This window comes from Amblyomma americanum, chromosome 7, assembly GCF_052857255.1.
Source record: "Amblyomma americanum isolate KBUSLIRL-KWMA chromosome 7, ASM5285725v1, whole genome shotgun sequence".
Taxonomy (NCBI): domain Eukaryota; kingdom Metazoa; phylum Arthropoda; class Arachnida; order Ixodida; family Ixodidae; genus Amblyomma; species Amblyomma americanum.
The window spans coordinates 28,907,451-28,929,622 of NC_135503.1; the positions used below are offsets into that span (position 1 = coordinate 28,907,451).

The window sequence follows — 22,172 nt, forward strand, 5'->3', positions numbered from 1 at the left end:
TTTATCGACTGGTAAATCAATCGTCCGTACAGCCAATCAATCAGTCGCTGAATCATTCGATTAACATGCTCTCCTCTTGTCGTTGACGTCCCGCAGGACCGGAGGGCGTTCATGATCCGGGCGCTCGACAAGTTCGCGCGCATGGATGCGCCCGACGACAGTCGGCTTGGCCTGGTGGCGTTCGGCCAGGTAGAGGCATCCGCCCGCTTCCCGCTCACCACCATGAACAGCTCGGTAACGCGAGCCAAGCTGGGACAGCGGCTGCCGGCACCCAACGCAAAGTTCAACTCATCCATCGAGGACGGCCTGTCCAGAGCGCTACAGGTGAGAGTTTTCAGACCACGTGAGACCGTACATTGTGTCACCTCGCATCTATTCTCGCGTCATGACCGCAAAGGAAAATCGACCACATTTTATCACTCACTCTTACATCAGCTGTCGAAAGAGACGGCACAACGTCCGGCCAGATGAAACAAAAACTCCGGGAGCAACCGGTGATGTAGTCACGAATCATTTTGCTAAGATGGATGAATGGGCTTGTTGGTAATTCATCGGGAGAAAACAGCGCAGACAAGACAAGGACGAGGAAAGGATACGACGGCACGAGCGCTGTCCTGTCTGCACAGTTTCGTCACCGCCAATTAGCGTATCTGTGACGTCACGAAGCAGTCATAGCGTCCATAACTGTGCTGTGTTTTGGCCAACAGAGAGAGACCGTCCTTGAAATCCCTCTAGTACGCGACTGCACAAGGTTACCACACGGTAGCATAACATTTTACACACGCCGCGGAACAGTCAAGTCAAGAAAAAAAAACTGAGTGTGTCGCGACCGCAACTTTGCGCAGTGCGAAAATGTCTTGCGCATGTCTGACACCACAAGGCTTGAAAATATCCAACTTGGCGGCGCTCTACGCCGCGATTTGTGTGACAAGCCCAAAGCTCTTTCAAGCAACTTGATTTAAAGCTTCTCGGGGAGCGTCTGGGAGGAGTGATAACGCGAGACGAGCATACTGGGCATCCTTGATGCTATGTATAACATCCTGATTAGCATGTGAAAGCGAGCCGCCCGGTCTTATCGTCGCGCATAATACCGTGCTTAATGGGCTTAAAGAGAAGCCGATGTTGGAGCCCATACCGAAGAATACCCCAAGAACCGAGCAGTGCTTTATTTTATACGTAGTGTGTCCGTCGTTATGCATACTCTCCGAATTGCAAGCGAGCGCACTTATTAATTCAGATGCTGAACGAAGACCGCGAGCTTCTTTACCCGAGCTCCAACGGATCTGCTGCCGCCGGTGGAGTGATCCTGTTGCTTAGCAACGGAGACATGGAGGCTGACGTGTCCGAACGCTTCCAGGAGTCGCTGAGATCGTCCCAGGTGAGTACCGACTCCAGCACGCTCGCAATGGCGCCCGGCAGTGGTTAACTGATCGTATATTAAAACAGATGGCTACTCTCAAAACGGTACATACGGTTTTCGTTTCTTCCAATTACGGGACCGCAGGAGTTAGGATCGCAAAAAGTTTCCGCGAAATACTGAGGCTTGCATACAGGGGTAAATGTAAGCGTCTAACTTGACGGCGTGGAAAAAAACAGCTTCGCTGATCAAGTAACTACATGGCTGTAGTAAAAAAAAAACACAGAAATAGTACGGACTTTACGGTACGGACTCCTGCTATAGCTTTGCCAAGGCAAGACCTTCCGCAGAACATGGATGTCACTGGAAAACGATTAATCGGTAGGCCTACAGATTGACGTCAGTGTTAGGATAGGACAGGATAGCACAGGACTGGACCGAACAGGACAGGAGAGGACAGGACCGAACAGGACAGGATTGGATAGGATTGGATAGGATTGGACAGGATTGGACAGGATTGGATTGGTGGTTCCGAACAGGACAGGAGAGGACAGGACCGAACAGGACAGGACAGGATTGGACAGGATTGGATTGGAGGTTTTCCTTTTGGTTCCTGAAATGCTCTTGAGGACGAACTTTCGTCGATAAGATTCCTGGGCCGAACTCACTGTTTCGTAAAGGAGGCATCCTCAAGGACAGCTCTAATAGACAGGATAACCCACACAAGCTTTAGTAGAGAAGCAGTGCCCCCTCGTGTGTTCGCCATTCTCCTCACCCACGTCTTCCGTCGGCGTTCGCCTTGGTGGCGCTGCTTTCAGGTTCGTCTACAGAGTCTGGTGTACCCGAGCTCCGAGACACCCAGCGCGCACCTGGACGCTCTGGTGGAGCACACGGGTGGTCGCACGTGGCACGTGCACGAGGCCACCGTGGGCGACGACCAGCGGGGCAGCGTGGCCACACAGGCCGAGCTGTACGAGGCCTTCTACTCACTGCTGCTGCGAGGATACTCCTGGGACGACACCGACAACTACGTCATGGTACGAGCACACGCCCTATATGCAAGTTCCAAGTACGTTATCCGGTGCGACTTTTCTCCTAGCTTGCCATTGAAGCAGCATAGAGTGGCACCAGTTTTGCTTATTCCCTTTAGTCTTCAACAGGCCGGCGGTAAAGGAATGGGGGTCTGCAATCTTTTCTGCTTTTTAAGCCGTTCTGCATAATAATTGAAATGCTGAACAAGCCCCAGAAAGTACTGAATTGAAAGTGAGCCCGATGCGTCTTTTCACGGTGCTGCACCTCACTCAGTTCTCACAATTGCGTTCACGCATTGCTCGCCTAATCGCTTTTGAGACTCAATAAAGAAAAGCACCCAGCTCGTTTGCTTACTGTAGGATTCAACCTGCCTCGCCTGCAGTCATTCAGCGTTTCTCGCGTCGTTCACTGTTGATGTCACCCCACTCGTGTGGCGCAGGTGGACAAGCGGGAGTTCGGCGAGGCCGAGCAGGCCTCCGGTCCGCTGGTGCTCAACTTCGACATCGACCACAGTCTGGCGCGCCAGCTGCTGGTCGTGGTCGTCGGCTACGACTTCAGCAAGATCTCGCTGCCTTCGGTGCCCCAAGAGGGACTCGAGCTGATCGCGCCGCCCGGCTCGCCGCAGCAGAGCTACCGTTACAGCGACTACGTGTTCAACTTCGACTACGAGTTCTGGAGCTACACGTTCCGCATCAACGACCCGCCGGTACGTCACTTTCCTTATGTTCTTCCTTCTATATTTGTTAATTTTTAAGCCAATTCCCAGTGTCACCGCGTGCAAGTACCCAAGGCATGAGCTAAAAAAGTTAACGACAGGTTTCTATAAGCTCCCGGGTTCGAATCCGACTGCAGCGGCTGCGTATCGGATGGAGGCAAAACGCTAAGGCGCCCGTGTGATGTGCGATGTCAGTGCTCGTTAAAGATCTCCAGGTGGTCGAAATTATTCCGGAGCCCTCCACTACGGGCACCTCTTTCTTTCTTCCTTCTTTCACTCCCTCCTTTATCCCTTCCCTTACGGCGCGGTTCAGGTGTCCGCCGATATGTGAGACAGATACTGCGCCATTTCCTTTCCCTAAAAAACAATTTCATTTCTTTCGACAATTAGGCGCCTGATTAGCGCGGAAGTTTTATGTCATGCAATGTGGCTGCTACCTGATAAAATAATGGCAAGTTTCCGAGCGCAAAGTTGAAAGCAGCTGCTGCTGCTATCACTGCGATAGGATTTAGGTTGTCGTCATCCAAAAAATTTACGGTTTCTCTGTAAAGAAAATCTCTGATTGGTCGGGAGGGTCGTGACGTCATCAGAACCGCCAAATTTGAAAATCTGAGGACTAGATTGTTCCAGCACCTTCAATTGGATTATCATATGAGAATACACTTATTCATCTGAATCCACCATTAATCCCCACTAATTCCAACTAATCCACCTTAATTTAATAGGCTGGGCCTACTCCCAAAATTTTGGGGGTTGTTTGGAACATTTGGGGGTGGGCCAACTTACAAATGCTATCGCATTTTCTTCTTTAGGAATGTGGTTGAGATGGCTCCCAACTTTTTATCTAACCTTCGGACCAAAGACAGATTTTCACACATGCTTGTGAATAGCCGGGGTTCGTCAAACAGGCGTCGAGCAATTGCACTTCAACGATGAAATAACGATGGTGTCATGTTTGAGACAAAAATTTTAGAGATCCGTACCGATTGAGAATTATACGTGACTTCATTGCTGGCATCAAGTTCTGGCACCTGTTCAAACTGGAGAACTAACAGCGAATACCAAAGAACCGTTTCCTTGCGTCAGTAATTCTGTCTAGTGCACTGGAGGGCCTGCCGGCTCTCTCGAGCTCTGTCTGTGCACATTATCAACAACAGTTGGGCTCTGAGCGTTCGGGTGTGCAGGCGAATTATAGATGTCGCCTTTTCCTGACTATCTGGCCTCATAATGGGACTAGGCAGTCTGTGCTGTACTTACGGCTAGTACGGCCAGCTGCAGATATCCTGGGAACCAGATGCCTTCATTTTTCACCCCCGGTAGCAACGGGGGACGCAGCGTCCCGATGCTTTACGCAGTGCGCGGGCGAGCTAGTATTGACCTCTCTCCAGCACCGGAATCGCTTTCGAAGTCGCGATAAATCAACGTGACACCGTTCTCGGGCTGCAACGTCTCGTCCGAGAACGATTCAATTGCTTCCGACTGACGTTATCCGCCGGAAATGACGCGAAGGAAGCCGGCGAGAATGAAAAGTCGCGTTAAAACAACGCCTCGCCGGTCCGGCTGCTTGAAGGAACTAGGCTGTCCAAGAGCTGAAGCCGCGAAGCTTACTGGCCGGATAAGTTCCAAAGCTAAGGAAGTCCTTCTCCTTAACTTCGCTCTGCTGCTTCGTTCGTGATTTTCGCTGGGACAAGTTTATCGTTTTCAGAATCAGAGGACGGGGGGAAAGAGGGGGGATGTTGTGCCACTCCATATCCCTGTTTTCTTGTCGGCGAGCTGCCATTGTTTATTTCACCCTGGTTGTGGCGCAAGATCTTTCCTCTTTGCTTGTTTCCCCTAAAGTACTTTCCACTGCCTTCTTTTCTTTGCTTGAACATTTTCACAGAATAGGGGAGCTTGTTCTACATTTTATTCCCCCAGGTGGCTAAATCTATAGCAATACTTTTATGATGATGAGCTTTCTCCGAAGTATGCTGAATAAGTGCATACAAAAAATATGACATCACGGCAATCTCCCTCGTTCGTTTGCAGCCAAGGGACAGTGTGACTCAGGTGGGCCTTAGGAAACGAAGAAAAATGGAACAGTATATCATACTGTGCTGATAGGAGCACGCGATTAGTGCCACACTGGGCAGAGCTCCGTAGTGCATTCGATAGACGGCATGGCGACTTAATCAGAGGTAGAGAGGCGGCGGTGCAACGTGCAGGTTCCCTAATCAGAGGCCCCGGTAAACGGGCTCGCCTTCTTGGCCGGCGTTTGCCACTGCGTTTCTTTTCGTCTTTGGTAGGAATGTCCTTTTTTTCTCTCTAATTCGCCTTCGGATCAGGTAGATCTCTGCCGAAATGTTAACGTTCTAACTTCGACAGGTGGCGCGTCGATCTAATCCTATCTGCGAGGAGGACGGTAAAAGGAAGAAAACGTGCACAAAGACGCTTTCGCGAAAGGGAGATCGGAGGACGAGCGCAATGGAGAACGCCGATCGTGTGACGCTAGCGTGACGTCACAGGCATGAGTCGAATGCAGTCCGGCGCCCTCAAGTCGGTGGGCCTTTTCGAGTAGGCGCAACCATCGCTGTCACTTCTTTCGCATTGCAAGGGGAAGGGGGGGGGGGGGGGGGGGCTGCCTCATACTTGCCAAATGCTTATCGTGCGAAGTAACTCCTGAAAATTCGTTGTGGGTTTCGTTACCGGAGGGTTGTGTGGGCGGCTTGAAAGAATGCGAAAGAGAGGAGAAAGCGAAACAAGGAGCAGGAGGGGGAGGCGCTAAAGAGCCGCACTGCATTAGCACCCATAGCAGGAGCGAAAGGAACTAGCACTCGCATCGGAACCACCGCCATCGGAGCAATTAAGGCGCATTTAAAAGGCGAACATTAAAAGCAAGTTTTAAAAGACCAAAAATACAAGCATACCGCTTACGCTGAAAGGACGCATCACATTGTGTAATTTTCCAGCACGATTTATTTTTTCCGCACTCATTAGATTGTCTGTACTCTCTACCAGCCAAATTAATAAGTTCGCGTCATAACAAAAAAAAAATATCTACCAAGAAGCGAATCTCTTCCTGCTCTTTAACATCATTTCGTTTTTGTCAGACAATGTTAATAAAGAAAGCTAACCTGATCAGGTAGGGCGCTTCGATCGAACGGCATGAAAGAAAAACGCAAAACGATACTGGAGAGAGGGCCAAGAAGTTATTAACGTGTTCTCGTGATCTAGACGTAGCACCCAGCTTGGCGCCACATAATCCAGTAATCCCTCCACCGCACCGGCGCCCAGACGCGGTTAGTTTATCACGGACGCTCTCGATCCCGCTCCTCGGTTTCTGTATCGCAAGGGCCTGTGGCTCCCTTCCCACCCCCATCCCCTTTCTTAGGCCTCGTGAAAAGTTCGCCATGCGTTTCTCCTCGTAGCACCGTGCTCAGACATGCGCCACCGACCTCTGCAAGCGCCACCGCCTCGGGCGCAAAACAGCACCAGCAGCAGCAGCAGCAGCCCTGGAGGCAGAAGACACAGTTCAGAGCCGCCTCTTCCCCGAGGCTCAAGCACGGAGCCGCGGCGTCCGCATCAGCTGCTGTGCTGCGCCGCAAACGCTCTCGGGACTCTGTCCCCCGCCTCCCACAAGGGCTCTGTGCTGCCACGGCGTCCTATATTCCGCACCATTTTTTACGCTGTCCCAGGCCGCCTCAAACCTTAAAACCGCGCGCGCCCTGCACACCACACGTGCTGCGCCCGCCAGCATTGGTGGCGGCGCGGCGGCTTGAGATTTTCGGCTATTTTTCAGACTTCTTTCCGCCTCCAGCCAGCCTTCCTTCTACCCCTTGCTCACTTCCTTCCGTGCGGCAGGCGTTAGTCGCCTCCGTTGCGTGCAGTCACTTCCGTTTCACGCTTTCTTTCATTCTTTTTCTTTCTCTCCCTCCTTCGCTAGCGCTCTTTGTGTTCCTTCAACTTTCGTAGCAGCCATTTCTGTGTTCCTTTGGCGATTCGTGATTTCGGTTTCGCGCGAGAAAAATAAACAATACTGGCGGCGAAGAATGCGCGGGGATTCTCGTTCGGAAGCCGCCGCGGTTTGCCTATATAGCGCGGCTTGCGCGCTCGCTAGCGGCGTTATTTATTCGAAGCCAAACCGCGTTTGTCGTCCAGGAAAGGGAAAGGGCAGCATAAGGGGAGAGGAGGTGGCTTTGCACGACGCGGCGGGTCTCGAGAAGCTACTGCTCAGCCACGCATTCTTCTCGTGTTCGCTTCGCGAGCGGAGAAGCCGGGATATCGGCTCCTCTTTACTGGCTTCGCTTGCTTGTTGCTGTAAGCGAGCATTTATTACCGAAGCTTGTCTGGCTGGAAGAGCGCCGGAGACGAATCGGTGATGAATAAAATAAAATGAGGCCTAGCTAGGCAGGCAGACAAATTGACGGCCGAATTGAGGGGATAAGCGATTCGGCGAGGCAGGTGCGTGAAGCGAGTGACTGAATGCGTAAGCAGGTGGGTTAGTGAGCGGCATTGTTGGCTGCGCACCGGAGGGTGGGATCGATTTCGAAGCAGATGACTTCCTTCGTACCTGACGTCCACTCTCCGGACCAAATGACCATCCCACAGCAAGAATGTGGGCTTTGTGCATATGCCGCTTGAAGTGGCACAACAGTTTTTGTATGAAGCAGCAAGCTGCGGGAACAGCTGACTGCGCTTGTATTTAGAAAATGTTGAAAAGCATACACGACGCCTATTGCAGAGAAAGAGTCAACTCAGGAGCTGTCTAATAAATTACGTTTGTTTTGCGCAGGACGGAACTTAGAAATAAACAATCATGAATCGCTCTAAACAAAACAGAAACTGGCAGAAAAAAATGCGCAATAAGCAGTACGACTAAAATACGCTGTAAAGTGCATTTAAAAGCTATCGTCTCCAGTTCGCCATGTTCAGTAGGAAATGCGGCAATAAATTGCCGAAAGGCTTGGGCAGAGCTGATCATACAGGTTACATATAACAATTCCTTACCGCAAGGAAGCAGTGCTTATGATGTCAAGAAAAACTTTCATCAATAGACTTGATATTATTGCAGCCTTATAGCACACTTCGCAGTGCATTAAACCTAGCACATTCTCTGCCGTTCTGTTTCCATGTTTTCTTTCTTGCTTTGTACATAGGATATTAAATGTTTTTACAGGTGAAGGCTTGCTCCCTCATCTATGCCCGAGTTCTTATCTGAGCCAGAGGCACTGCATCAGGCTGGAAGGAAGTTTTTGGAGGCGAACTGTTTATTAAAGCCAACTTTTTCAGCGAAAAGATAGCAACTCGTTCTGTGTCCACGCTAGCAACCTGCACCCTTGTCGAGATCAGAGTAGCCGTGCACGGCTGTCGACTGCGCTGTCTTTAAGCAGGAACTTTCCAGATAACTTGTCTGAACAGTCCCGAACGTTGTAGAGTCGGACACGCGCGATCGCGATCTTTCGCAAACAGACCAGCTCCGTCCAGCGAGCCTAGAGAAGATGCCCCTGTGGCGGACATAAATTATGAGGCCGTGTGCCAGTGCTGGTAACCGAAGAACACTCTTTAAATTCTTCTGCTGATTGACCAAAACATCGTGACAACATATACAGAACTTGAGCACCTTGTTTTAATTGTTTGTTGTTGTGAAACAGCTTGCGTCTTTCAGTTCTTATTGTGTCAGCCGTAAACGGGGAGTCTCCGTGAATAATGCGCAATAGATAGCGATTCAGCCACCACCAATGTGCGCACATGCAGTGTGCTATGCGCTGCACGCTACTGTAATGACCAGAAATTCTACCCTCATACAATGACGCATACGCTAAACCGTAGTACTATATATGCAGATAGTGGGTAACAGCAAGCATTCTTCAATGTTTGGCAATCGAGGACGATTGTCTGCCTTGTATCCATGTGTTCCCCGTATGCTGTTTGACGTAATCCGTATACACGACCTAATATAGGCCTTGTAATGACATTGCTTTGAAAACATTCATCGGGCTGATTTTTCTGCGGGATATCTACAAGCCTGTAGTCTATTTGCAAAAGTCATTAGCCTTGTGCAAATAGCGTTTTAATCATTTTTTTCTTCTCCGTAGGCGGCATTCTTAATGCAACCGTCGAAATCTCGATAACTTCGTTACTCTGTCCCGTTGTTTGACTAGCTCCGTTTTCGCTCTTGGCCTTTAATATCTCTTTTCAGTTTTTCATACGCGAAGTCCAGATTAATGCTAGACGGCTTCCTTCGGCCAATAAAGCGGTCTCATCTCAGTCTGCCGCATATGGAGACGGCGTACTGTGCAAACTAAATCTCCTACTAAACGCAAACACCCGCGACAATGTAATAGAAGGTCCCGGAGGACCGCCTGCACCTCAATGATTAACCGTCTCTACATCATCACTTCCTTTTGGAGTTCTTTTTTTTAAATTCTCTACCCTTTCTTTTCATCCGTGCAAGCAAGAGACCTTTTTTTTTTTTCGGTCCCTACGCTTAGCGCACTAGTAATAGTAATTGCGGCTACTTGTTACGGCAGAGGATGACATGACTATTAGCCGCTGTGGTAGTAACGAAGACGCTTGATTCGCTTTTCTTTGTGTTGGTGTGCTTGTGTCTACTCCTGTTGTGACGCTTGGTCGAGGAGCGCTTCAGTGCACCCTTTTACCCAGGAGAGAAAGATGGAACCAAACACAAAACAAAATAAAATCAACCTTTGCGCGCAGACGCGTTGTGTTTCTGCTCCAACGTCCCGAGCATGCTGAGCGGCGAGTGTGTGTGCGTGAGCAGGTTGCGTCGCGTCGCGCACACGCACTGTGTCCTCGCTACCTTTGCTGCACTGCTTTCCTGACTGCGTACAGAGTTCCTGCCTTGTCGACAAGGAACACGAAGAACAAGGTTGAGGGGGGAGGGGGTGGAGGTGAAACGACAGACGCACTGAGCAATACACTAACAGCCAAGCTTCGTTACATTTTTTTTATTGTCCTAGCCCTTATTATAACGCGGGACGCGAGGTTTCGATTTCCAATAGACGGCTCTTTGTGTACGCGAGCGCACCGACACGCATCTGCACCCGCGTACACGTACTGTGTATTATACACGCTGCTGCCCGCGTATATATATATACCTCTTTAATTCCCCCATCGGAAACGAAACTGCTCCACTTCTCGTTCCATCTGTTTCTGCTTCTCGTTTCAACATTTCCTTCGTTTTCCCCAATGTCTTTGTTTTGTTTTGTTTTTTTTTTGTCCTTTCTCTCTGGTTGTCGGTGTTCCTGCCTGTACTTGGCAGGCTCGTTTCCGTTCGCTTTCTCTCGTCTCCGGTGGTGGCGCGACTGTCGTCCTCGAGCTCTCCTTCCACATCTACCTTCCTTCTTTCCTCCCTCCCGTACTCTCGGCTTCTCCACTGCGCCGCGGCGTGGCGCCCTTCTCCACGCTGCGTTTGTTCTCTGACGTGACTCGGAATCACTCGCTTCCGACAACTGCCGCTCGTGTAACGAACGGGCCGGCTCATTACTCCGGCTATGGATTCGGCTTGGTCGCGCTCCGCCGAGAGGGAATGAGGAGGGAAGAAAAGGGGAGGAAAAGGCAGCAGGGTCTTGGATTGTGAGGCACGTTGGGGATCAGGCGCGACACATCGAACGGGCCGCCCGGCAGCAAGCAGGCAAAGTTGCTTTTGCAGCTTGATGCTCCTGCCGGCCGGCTGGCTGGTATATGACGGCCGGTGGGGGGGGGGGGGGGGGGGGGGGGTAGTCTCGGAGGTCCTTTGAGGCGCTCGACACGTCCCGCCATCGCGCCTATACGCTTTGCGGAGGGAAAGCAGTGAGACAGACTTCCTGGGCGGGAGTTGAGTACAAAGCCCCTGGCGGCTGCCGCCGTCCGCGACCTTTGTTTTGCTAACACTGCTAGAACGACTGCGACTTTGGTTCCGACTTAGGTGGCTCGTGTATTTGTAGACGCGGGAAAGAGGTGAGGGAAGTTGGTATCTGAAGAGAAAAAAGAAAAGCAAAACGTATCTGCCGTTTTTTTCTCGGATACGATAGCGAAATCAGGAAATTACAGCAAGGTTTAGGCAAAGGCGACCAATGTAAAGGAAACGCCTTGGCGCCATGCATATCGACGTACAAAGTATGCGCACGCGTGACGTCACACCCGCCAGCGTCGACCGCCATGGCTGGCTCGGGGGTCGCTTCAAATGTACTGTGCGTTAAGTGATTCCATTTATTTGTGCAATCAGGACCAGAGAACGTGGATCATTTTTCTCCCCCTTTTCTTTTACGCCGTGGCAACAGCTTCGTTGGCTTTTTATTCAGGTCTCCTCAGTTTTGGACTTTACGTTCCCGTAACAAATTGCCGGGAACTCTCCGCTCCTGTACTATTTTTCTCGAGTTGTAGCCTTCACCTCGAATTAGACCTTGGTCCGGAACTTTATATTTTTGTTATTGTTTTTTACTGTTATGCGTTTTCCTGCGCCTCAGCACATTACCGTGGCAATACATCGCTCTTCGCCAGCCTAGCGTCACGTGCGCTCGTTTTTAAACTAGCCTTGTTCATTGTGTTTCCTTACATTAACGTTGTTTTCCATACTCCTCTTCGCCTATGCTATCAGTTATTTCACATCTTAAATGCCTTGCAGATCTTTCTTCGCATTATCTGCGTCGTACCTCACAGGAGAAATTCTCTAATTGGCCCTTTCCCAAGTGCCCTTACCCCTACAGCCTATTCTTCCCTAAAGTTCTTTGTTTTCTTCCCTCTCCCCCCGCCTCTTTCCCCTTGTCGTCCGGGGTCCAACTGAAGCGATGAGGGAAAGAGCCGCAGCTCCGGAGAGCCCGAGCCGTATGACTCCATCGACCCGTCCAATCAATTTTTATCCCAGCGGAATTGGCTCCGACTCCCTTTACTTCTTTTATTCTTTTTATGTGTTTTACCACTCGAAAATAGCGAGAAAAAAAGGGGGAAGGCGTCGTCGTCGAGAAACGAGCCGGGCGTTTTGTGTGTACAAACTCTCGCTTCCCTCTCTTCTACACCGCCGCGAGGTGACCTTTTTCTCAGACCTTGCCCGTTTATGTATTTCCCTTTGTTTTCTTTTCTTCTTTCTGCTGTCTCTCTCCTCTGATACCGGGCGCCGGATACAGGCGTATTAAAGGGCGCCGCTTCTTCCCACCACCTCTTCGAGACTGCTTGTCAGAACTGGCGGATGCTCGCTTCGTGACGGTTCTCGAGAGAAGGGAAGTGTTCGTTACTCGCGGAGTAGTCGTCGAAGCGGGACATGGTTTCCTTTTTCCGCGGACCGGATACTTTGTTACGGCGTCCCCCCCCCCCCCCCCCCCCCCCCCCCCCCGCGATATCGGGATCCCGTCTCTTGACTTCTCCTTCTTCCCTTCCTCACCTTCACTCTTTCTCCGGTCTATAGGTCTTGGACTCCGTTCTTCGTGTCGAGATTGATAAGCAGGGATGCGATGGTCTTATACATTGCCGGCTCATTGAAACAGATGTGGGAGCCGCTGTGTTTGGCGCGGCGATGTACATACGTAACGGAAATGCATGATATCGAGAGCTTCTGCCTTGTTCGTTTGTTTATACGTTTGTTATACGTTTGTTTGTTCGTTTGTTTAGCCTGAGTCGCTTTGGGACGTTAAACCCTCATAAACTAAACTAACTTTATACGTACTCCCCCCCCCCCCCCCCCCCCCCCGTATTGTTTCTCTTCGTCCCAAACTATCTTGTCTGCTTGCAAGGAGAAAAAAATTTCTAGTTTTGTAGTTTTGTTCTTTATTTCTGCCAATAAGCAAGTTTCTGTGTCGGGTCCGCCTAAGAAGAAAGGGGGCTTTGAAAGGTTGTACCTAGCAATAAGGGATTCATTATAGCGTCCACCCAAGCGCACCATACGGCTACAATGGAACAGCTGTCACAGAAACTTCGTAGTTAAAGAAAAATTCGTCCTGGCCCGGGCTTCGAGCCCGGTACAACCGCCTGTCGGGGGGCAGTCTCTCTACCAACTAAGCTAACCGGGACTGCTCGCACATGGTAGGGCGAGAACGAATTGATCAATAACTCGAAGTAGGAACGGGTTTTGTCTAACAGGGTTAGTCGCTTGGGTGGACACTAATGAGTACTTACTACTCTTATTACCACCTTGAGGGATGTTCCTAAAAAAATTTCTGATGTACCCAGCAGTGCAGAGCATCGCGGACAACACATGGCCGGACAGTGAAACCAACCATTTATTTTCGTTTTTTTTTTAATGCGTCAGCATTAGAACATTCATTATCGCAAAAAGTGCCCGGCGTTAGCGTGTGAAGCCTCGGTTGGCAGGATGCAAAGTGGAGAGAGCGATGACCCTCTCCACTTCTACGGGAGAGGAGGCAGGGGTAAAGTGGGACGGGGAGGAGTTAGAGACGGTGGAAGGCGACTGGTGCGAGAGGGACACCACGGTTGCCAATCAGAGTAGAGATGCGGGGAGAGTGGAGACGGGGTGATTGATGGGTTGGTTCGCAAGAATGGAGCGGGGGTACGGCGCGTCACACGGTGATCGATGGAGGGATCACGCCACCCGCCACCCTCCAGGGGGAACACTAATGCTAATACTCAGAATAGGAGGGTGGCCAGGAGACAATAAACTAAGTCTCCAGAATGTTCTGGATGGCCCAAGTTAGCGCAGTCCAGGACTGATTGGAAATCAGGGGCCGAGGCCTTTGTTCCGCAGGGTTCGAAGCTGGGATTATTATTGCTGTTGTTGTGGTGGTGGTGATGATGATGGTGACGATTATCGGTTGCGTGTATCCTGGGATGTTTCGCCACCGCAGGTTGGCATGTGGGAGCTTCGGGCGGAGCCGACCACGAAAACGGACCAGCCGGTGATCGGGCTAGTCTACGCCAGGCCGGCTGCCAAGGAGACGCCCATCCTGCTCGACGTCTGGGTCAGCGGTCGCACCTCCGCGGTGAGCTCTCTCTCTCTCTCTCTCTCTCTCTCTCTCTCTCTCTCTCTCTCTCTCTCTCTCTCTCTCTCTCTCTCTCTCTCTCTCTCTCTCTCTCTCTCTCTCTCTCTCTGCGTTCGTTTCGGGGCACTCTCTCTTCACGGCGATACTGTTGCGTCCAAAATACTGAGATCACGTGGATAACGAGGTTACTTCTGTCGACAGCTTCCAGCTTATCTCTATCCTTCTTGCTTTGTTTTTCGATGATAAGAGAAGTAGAAATCACAACTAGTGCGTCCTGTGCAGGTGAACGCCTCGGACAGGTTCATCCTCTACGCCGAGCTGAAGAAGGGCTCTCACCCGGTGGCCAAGGCCATGGTGACGGCCCTGATCCGGCACCCGGACACGGACAGCATCACCCGCCTCCACCTGATCGACAACGGAGCTGGGGGTGCGTGGCCGCCTTTGCTGCTCGGCACACCGCTTTCCCTGTGACTGTTTCGTTTCGCTCATCGATCTTTTCCTCCCTTGCTGTGCATTGCAGCATGGCAACAACAGAACGAAGTGATGGTTCTAACGAATTTATTCACGCTTTCTCAAAAGGCAACAAATATATGTATAATGGACATCAACTCCTCGAACCACTTTCCTTCTCAGTAGCAGTCTATTGTTTTCATTGCTCATCCTTTCATCAACATTGTGCGCTGCTTGCCACTCTTTCCTGCCGTTAGGGCTGGACGCTATTCACGGATACATAATTAATAATAGTTTTAGTTCAGGTGGCACATTAGACTTCACCGCTCGGTAAAGAACCCCCAAATGACTGCAGTTAAATCTGAGAACCATTTACGGCGTACGTCAAAGCCCAGGTGTAGATAGATAGATAAAGAGGAGGAGGGAAAGGCAGGAATGTTAACCAGAAAGGGGTTCCGGTTGGCTACCCTGCACTGGGGAAGAGGAATTGGGGACTAAAAGGAGGGTGAGAGAAGGGGAAAAAGGCCTAACACACACACGCGCTCAACGCGGTCACAATTTGTCACTCAATCCAGTCGCACTCAAGTAGGCAAAGAGTGTCTTGTATGCCTTGAGGGCAGTCGACTGTTGTGGCCACGGACCCAGGATCTTTTGCTCTGTTAATGGGCGAGGATCGAGGAGGTCCAGGGCACAACACAGTGTATGTCTTGCATACACTGCACTTGCAGGTGTAGATATGGCGCGAAAACGTCCTTTCCGTGAAAGCGGCCTTGCTCCTATAGGCTACGGTTTGGTGCCGTTTAGCGGATGCCTACGACACGATGATGGTGTTTGTGCGTGGGGATAGTGACAGTAATAGTGAGGGCTGAGAGTTCGTGGATCAACAGATGGACGGCAAAACACCCATATTAGGGGACACGTTTTGGGCGCCATTAATTCCATATATCTCAACAGTAATTTTCCACATCGCAGTCACCAAGGAAATGTGAAACTTTCTTTTTTCACTGTTCATGTATTGTGCTAGTTGTGACCTCCTAGCCGCAGGCGCCCGATAGCTACATGTGTTTTTGTTTTTTCGCTCGCCACGCAGATCCGGACATAACGCAGAACGACGGCGTGTACAGCCGCTACTTCACCGACTTCACAAGCACCGGACGGTACGACCTGACAGTGGTGGCGAACGACAACGACGTCTCCGCCGTCGTCATCGGGGCCTCGAGCGGAGAGTACGAGAGCAGGTTCCCCGAGGGAGCAGGTACGCGCAGATCTGCACGTGAATGGCAACGCACTGCATCATTTAGAGCAGTCGCGAGTGGAAGAACTAGTGCAAGCAAAAAAAAATTAATGAGAGTTGGTTTGTGAGGTACTCAGGTACTGCAAAGGTAGCAATGTGTTCAGCTCGGCTGCTCATTATCTATCACTTGCTTACTCTCGAGGGCGCTCTCTCACAAAATCAGTCGCCGCCAAAGCAATGTGCCACTTAAACACAGTGCCACATAACATGTACCGCATAATCGCTGTACCGTACAAATACTGCCACATCAACGCACTTTTCAAGTCGCAGAAGACTTGTTCGTATCAATTTTCATAACCACACTGTTCATGTGGCAGGAGGTTTGTACAGAACAGCGTTTTGATGGAACGGAGAAGCGGCAGCTGTCCCTGTGATCGTGCGAGCGAACTGATGCGATGGGGAAATCGAGCCAGATAATGTGAAAGGGAACTGAAGATGTAGCAAAATATTGAGACGCGCTAGCGAGGTGAGCAGGGGGCGTACATGGCATAAATTGCCTCTGAATAAGTTCACAGAGGTCCATGGACCACCTGTTGAAAGGCGCGATGCTTCTCCAAAAAATCGATAAGAAACTGCGACCTAAATTTGAAGCTATGGCCATTCTTGCCTTTTATGCATCGGGCAGCATGATCGGTCATGTTCAATCGTGCCCCTGCGGTTCGATGCAAAGGGAGTGTGGCGGAAGAAGTGTGCGGCGATGATTCAAGCCTAAGGGGCGCGACGTTCTCAACATTCGCAGAGTACCCGTCGTGCTGCGGCAGCCGCGTGTCGGACAGCTACTCGCAGAAGACGAGTCGCTTCACGCGCATCAACCACTACGGCTCGTTCTTCGTGACCGTGCCCAAGGCGGACCGGGACGTGCTACCGCCGAGCCGCATCACCGACCTGCGCGTGGTGTCCACCGACAATCGCAGGATGGCCGTGACGTTCAACTGGACAGCGCCGGGCGATGACTTCGACGAAGGACAAGGTCAGTAGCGTGTTGTCTGCATCAGTGCAAGCAGTAGTTTTGTACCAAGGCGTATTTACGGTCCATTTCTATATTTTCCGTACTACATTTCTAGCTTGAGAAGGGAGGACGGCTTCCTTCCCCTAACTCCCCCCTCTCATACCGTCCTTCCTTTAAATCCACCCCTGCTTGTTGGGCTACGTTATTTGTTTAGGAAGAGTGTGTCCCTGGTGCATACACTTGATACAACGAACACACGACATGTTATGTGCGCTTGCTCGTGGGTGCGCGGCCTTTTCTATCCGCCGAGCCTCATTTCCTACGTACGACACATGTCGAGCCCGAAGACGTTAGGAACCGGCCCGGCCACACGGTGTCCCCGCGCGCCGGTGCTTTTGGCACGGCTGCGGCACAGTGGCCGGCATACCATCAACGCGTTGGCTGGCCCTCGAAAACAACCAAAGAATGTTTGGCGTTCGAAAACTTTGTGGCACTTTTACCTGCTAGCAGAGCTATAACGGGGCACAGAGTATTGGATTTTGCTTCTTTCTGCAATGTTCTCTTTCCCAAGCCGCTTCTGCGTCCTCCTCGGATCGGTCTACATTAGTTTCCTTCTCCCTCTAGGTGGAACTTCATCCATTTCGTCTTTAGGCAGAGGAACCTCTTTGTCACTTGAACCAGTCGTCTGATTTCAGCAACACCTAGCTCCTCCCGCTTTCGTTTTTTTTTCCCCTCCTCTAACACTGTCTTCCTCTCACTTGCATTCTCGTGTAGACAAAGCTTGATTCAACGAAGGTCCGCAAAATTGCTCAGCAGAAAAGGCTAGCAGCGCCCGACCTTCTGGCCGTTAGTCGTGGAGACACTTGGACACTCTAAAGTCGTTACTACCCGCGCAAGCGGTACACTGTGTCCTCTTTATTTAAGAACAACTTGAATTGTCGATACACATGACACGATTTTTCTCATGTCTTCCGGTGCGCTGCCTATCTAACTCCTGTCTGGTCTTGTCTGTCCTGGTGCAGCGAGTCGCTACGAGCTGAAGAGCTTCAAGGACAGGCTCAACGCTCAACGCCGCTTTGCGAGTCACGGCCAGCTGGTTGGCCAGTGGGACGTCGACGGACCCTACTACGAGCCTCCCAAGCCATTCGGCTCCACGCAGACGGCCACCGTGCGACTCAAGAACAGCCAACAGGCGTCGCCGCCGCTCTATTTCGCCATCCGCGCCGTGGACGACCAGGGAAACGCGGGGCCCGTCTCCAACGTAGTCGAGGTAGTCATCATCCCGCCGCCCACGACTACGTCGACTTCGACGCAGCCTTCGTCCTCGTGGGGCAGCGGCGCGGCGGGCGGCGCAGGCGCCCACGGTCAGCCCAGCGGCTCCCGCAGCACCAGGGACAAGCTGAACGCCGCCCAGCTGGCGCTCATCATCGCCGTGCCCTTGGCCGTGCTTCTGGTCGGCATCATCGTCATTATCCTGCTCATGGCCCGGCGGCGCAAGGCCCCGCCACCCAAGAAGTCCACGGACAACGGCAACGCTTCGCAGCCCCCGCCGCTGCCCGCCAAGATCGCTCGCGACGACATCACGGCGCCGCCGCCGCAGACGACGCCCATCGTGGACGAGGACGTGAAGCAGACGACGCCCACGGGCCGCCTGGACGCGGCGGCCATCAGCCCGGTCAACTCGTGGCCCGCCAGCGTGCTGCTCGACCACTACAACAAGGTGCAGCAGGCCAAGCAGAGGCACGAGCCGCCGCCCATCATGATGGTCGAGGATGGCGTCTCGCTCAACTCGTCCACACCGTCGCTCTACTCCAAGAGCGACTACGGTGGCGTGCCGGCGCCCGCCAGACTCGCCAAGCACCGCCCTGGACAGGATGGAATTGCCGTGCCGCCGCCGCTGCCCCCGCAAGTGCCCAGCTACAACGCGGTCTACACTTCGTCGCAGCACTCGCTCGACAAGACCGGAGGAGTGACACGCAACATCACCCAGGTCTAGCGCGCCCGCCTGCTGTGAGGAAAGGAGCGAGGAAGAGGAGCGGACTGCCTCGCTTCGGAAAAGGGCTCCGGTGTTACCCGTTGTCTCACCGCTCAGCTGCAGCTCCAGCGTTACGCTATTGGTGCGCGCACGCGCGAGCACCGAATGATGAATCTCAGACGCCGCGAACGCTAGCTCCTCGCTTGGCAATTTTCATGACACGTGCGATATGAACATGGCGTTTCTCTCTGAACAGAAGATGTGGGTGTCATTTTGAATGGGGGCCAGTGAAGGGTGTGCTTTTGTGAGCTTTCCATCTTACGATGGGTATCACGAGGCGAGGACTGTCTGCGCCTCCTGACACATCTCCTTTATCCTGATAGCGCAGCGCCCTGCTCGCTCTCCGGTTACCGTGAGACGGACTGTGAGTGTGATAAGCTGTGTTCTCTCGCTGTTTTAATGTTTTGTTTGCTCATTCTGTTTTATTAGAGCGTCGAGTGTGTCTTATCTTCGTGTCGTGCGTTTGACCGTGCTTGGACCCAAAGTGGACTCGATCAAAAAGAACCAGACGCCGCGTGTGCTTCGCGCGTGTGTGCGACGAGGGGAATACAGTCCTATTCCCGTGACGAGGAGCGACCATCGATTTGGCCCCGCCTTTGGCGACTGGAGTGAGGACTCGATGGGGGGCCAGATTGGACTCCGTCTACGAACCAATCAGCGATCTGCTTTTGCGAACACCGGGTCATTGTTCTAGGAATTCGCTAGTCACACGTAGCCTTTGCTAATGCGGCTAGTCAAGATTAGCCTATACCATATAAGACAGAGAGAGAGAGAGAGTAAGACAGTCCTACCTAGAGTCGCTAACCCATATGGTGTCCGATCCTCGACCCTACATAGAGATGACACCAGCATACGTTGCTTGGCGTTCGAGCTGATTTTCGTGAGCTTTTTAGACCGAGGCCGATGGTCCCACAGAGAAACTCCCATAACACACGCTTGCAACCTTTCACCCACGCTTCGAGAATGAATTGCTCTAGTCAGCAGCAAACAGTAGCAAGTATGATAATCTTCGCACTGTCTTACGCTCCCGTACGTGGTCACAGCCGGCATTAACTGTTGTAGTGCATTATTTCTTTCCCGTCTTTATTTCATACTTTTCGTCGTCACAGCACAACTCAACCCTTTCGTGGACACTAGCATTCTCATTTGCTTTTAATTTTTTTTGTTAATTCACCAGATGTCGGGAAAGCGGTCGCAATGTGCCGTCCCATTTTTTAAACGCACCGAAAACGACGTGGACGTTGAGAGCGACAAGGTGATCGTATACCAGTCTGTAGGAGCCGCCTCGCGCTCTGTAGGGAAGCTTGCCTGCGTCACAAGTGTTTGTACGCCACACAGTGTGTTCTTTGCCGTATGGATTTATTATTTGCTTCTTTCCTTTCCGCAGCACAGAAAAACGAGTGAGTTGTTCTTCCCACGGCCACTCTCCCGACTCGCATCCCTTTTTCCCGTGCGTACATTTCTATGTAAAAAAAAAAAACGAGTTTACGGGGAATTTTCTCCTGCAGTCATCGCCACACCTTTCACTTCACGCATTAACGGGCAAGCGCTTCACGTCTCGAAACATTTTTTTTTCTTTTCACTTACCAAATCGCGCGTTGTCGTTCACGACACTGTTCTTCATCCGCAATGCATTTTACTTTTTTTTTCTCTTCATTTGCTCTTTCATTATTTCCCCTCGTAATAAGATGAACGATACTCCGCAAGTCTTTCGACTTTACTCGCTCTACCACGACACTCTAATGAGATGTGAAATTAAGATGTGCATTCTAATTTCGTCGAACGAAATTGCCTCGCGCCTTCACCAAAGAGCACGCATTACAAGCATCGCGACGGCATCGCTTTTGCCTGGAACAAGATATACGCATCTCTTTTTTTTTTCGTTTCGTCTGTGTACAAAGTGTTTCAAGAAAAAAAAAAGAGAATTTTACGATGCAGTGTATGGTGTGCAATATTTCGTGACTGTATATGTCGTTTTTTCACTACCGTTTCAACGTGGTTGCCTTCGAGAACAATATCGTCGCCCGATGCACCCTGGGAGTGCTTATGTTTGCTTTTAAACACGACGCGCCGAAATACGCGGCTTCTAAGGTACCTCGCGCAATCATGTATTTACCGTTCGATTCTTTTTTTCCGTCTCCTTACCCCATGTGCGTGCAATGCGTTCCTTTACGTCTCGCGAGCCTCTCAGGACATTTAAAGCTCTGTAGCATATTAAAAGCGTAAGAGCGTCAAGCCGTTTCCTGTTTGACCTATACCAAAGACAACCGATGTTTCCGCATTAACAAAAAAAAAAGTGACGCATATTTGTCGCGAGCTCCGTTGTTCGTATATGCGAGAAGTCAATATGCATGCCCATCGCATTCTGAATTGGTGTTGACCTTCCCAAATCATACAATACGTGTATCATCGCCTGTGTCGGCTGCAGGAATATGGACAGAGTGGAGTGCCTGACGAAAGTTGCGAAACGCATTACACATCAGCCAGGGCATCGCCAGTAAATGAGTTCAAACACGAAAGAGCGTAGGTTGTACCGCTGCAGTGTCACGGCCGGCAGCTGAGGTATCGAACGAGAGGAAAGGCGCGCCTTGTACATAGAGCGAACTTGCATGTCCCAACTCTTGTGTGCGTCTGCGTGCCTGTGTGTGTGCGTGTGTTGTGTGTGTGAAAAAAAATGAAAGAAAAAGATCCATTTCCGCCGCGGGAGTTAAAAAAAGAATAAAATAAATGGCGGCGACTCGTTTTACGTACTTCACGCATTCGACATCACGCGTGCACGGCTGTACACACACTTTTACAGAAAAATAAAAAGATATGTTTATTTATGATGACAATATGCGTCCGGTGTTCTCTTTCAGTGCACGCAGCTGCGACGGCGCAATCTGTGCGTTGACTGGTGCTGAAGGGAAATGGGAGTTGAAAATTGAAAACTGGTTTTTAGGGAAAGGAAATGGCGCAGTATCTGTCGCACATATCGACGGACACCTGAACCGCACCGTAAGGGAAGAGATAAAGAAGGGAGTGAAAGAAGAAAGGAAGAAAGAGGTGCCGTAGTGGAGTGCTCCGCAATAATTTCGACCACTGACATCGCACAGACACGAGCGCCTTAGCGTTTCGCCTCCATCGAAACGCGGCCGCCGCGGTCGGGCTCGAACCCGCGAACTCCGATCAGTAGCCGAGCGCTCTAACCACTGAGCCACCGCGGCGGGTTAAAAGGGGAGTTCCCCAGCGTGCTTTTTCTAGCTCCCTATTTTTGGGGACGAAAAGGGGGCAGCTATGGGCGTGCGCTGGCACCTTCAGTAGATCAGGAAATTTCTGCGGCTGTGCTGCTGGTTCTTGATTCCTGAAGAGAGCGAAACTCCTGGGAGTTTTACAGCACAGCTGTTACTGGCTCGTCTGTGGGCTGAGCGGCGCCGGTGTGGCTGTAACC

The 22,172-nt window shown here is 51.3% G+C and overlaps 1 protein-coding gene across 3 annotated transcripts in view; it reads left to right on the plus strand.

Annotated features, from left to right (window-relative positions):
• The window catches only part of LOC144098744 (calcium-activated chloride channel regulator 2-like), a 573,215-nt gene extending 551,639 nt beyond the window's left edge, over window positions 1–21,576 (plus strand). For all 3 annotated transcript variants that reach the window (XM_077631596.1, XM_077631595.1, XM_077631597.1), the window contains 9 exons: window positions 97–324; window positions 1,238–1,378; window positions 2,176–2,394; window positions 2,829–3,095; window positions 13,880–14,014; window positions 14,297–14,441; window positions 15,555–15,719; window positions 16,498–16,728; window positions 17,730–21,576. In XM_077631596.1, coding sequence (XP_077487722.1) covers window positions 97–324; window positions 1,238–1,378; window positions 2,176–2,394; window positions 2,829–3,095; window positions 13,880–14,014; window positions 14,297–14,441; window positions 15,555–15,719; window positions 16,498–16,728; window positions 17,730–18,703 — 2,505 coding nt within the window. In that variant the 3' untranslated portion in view covers window positions 18,704–21,576. The remainder of the gene's footprint in view (window positions 1–96; window positions 325–1,237; window positions 1,379–2,175; window positions 2,395–2,828; window positions 3,096–13,879; window positions 14,015–14,296; window positions 14,442–15,554; window positions 15,720–16,497; window positions 16,729–17,729) is intronic.
• Window positions 21,577–22,172: the final 596 nt, after the last annotated feature.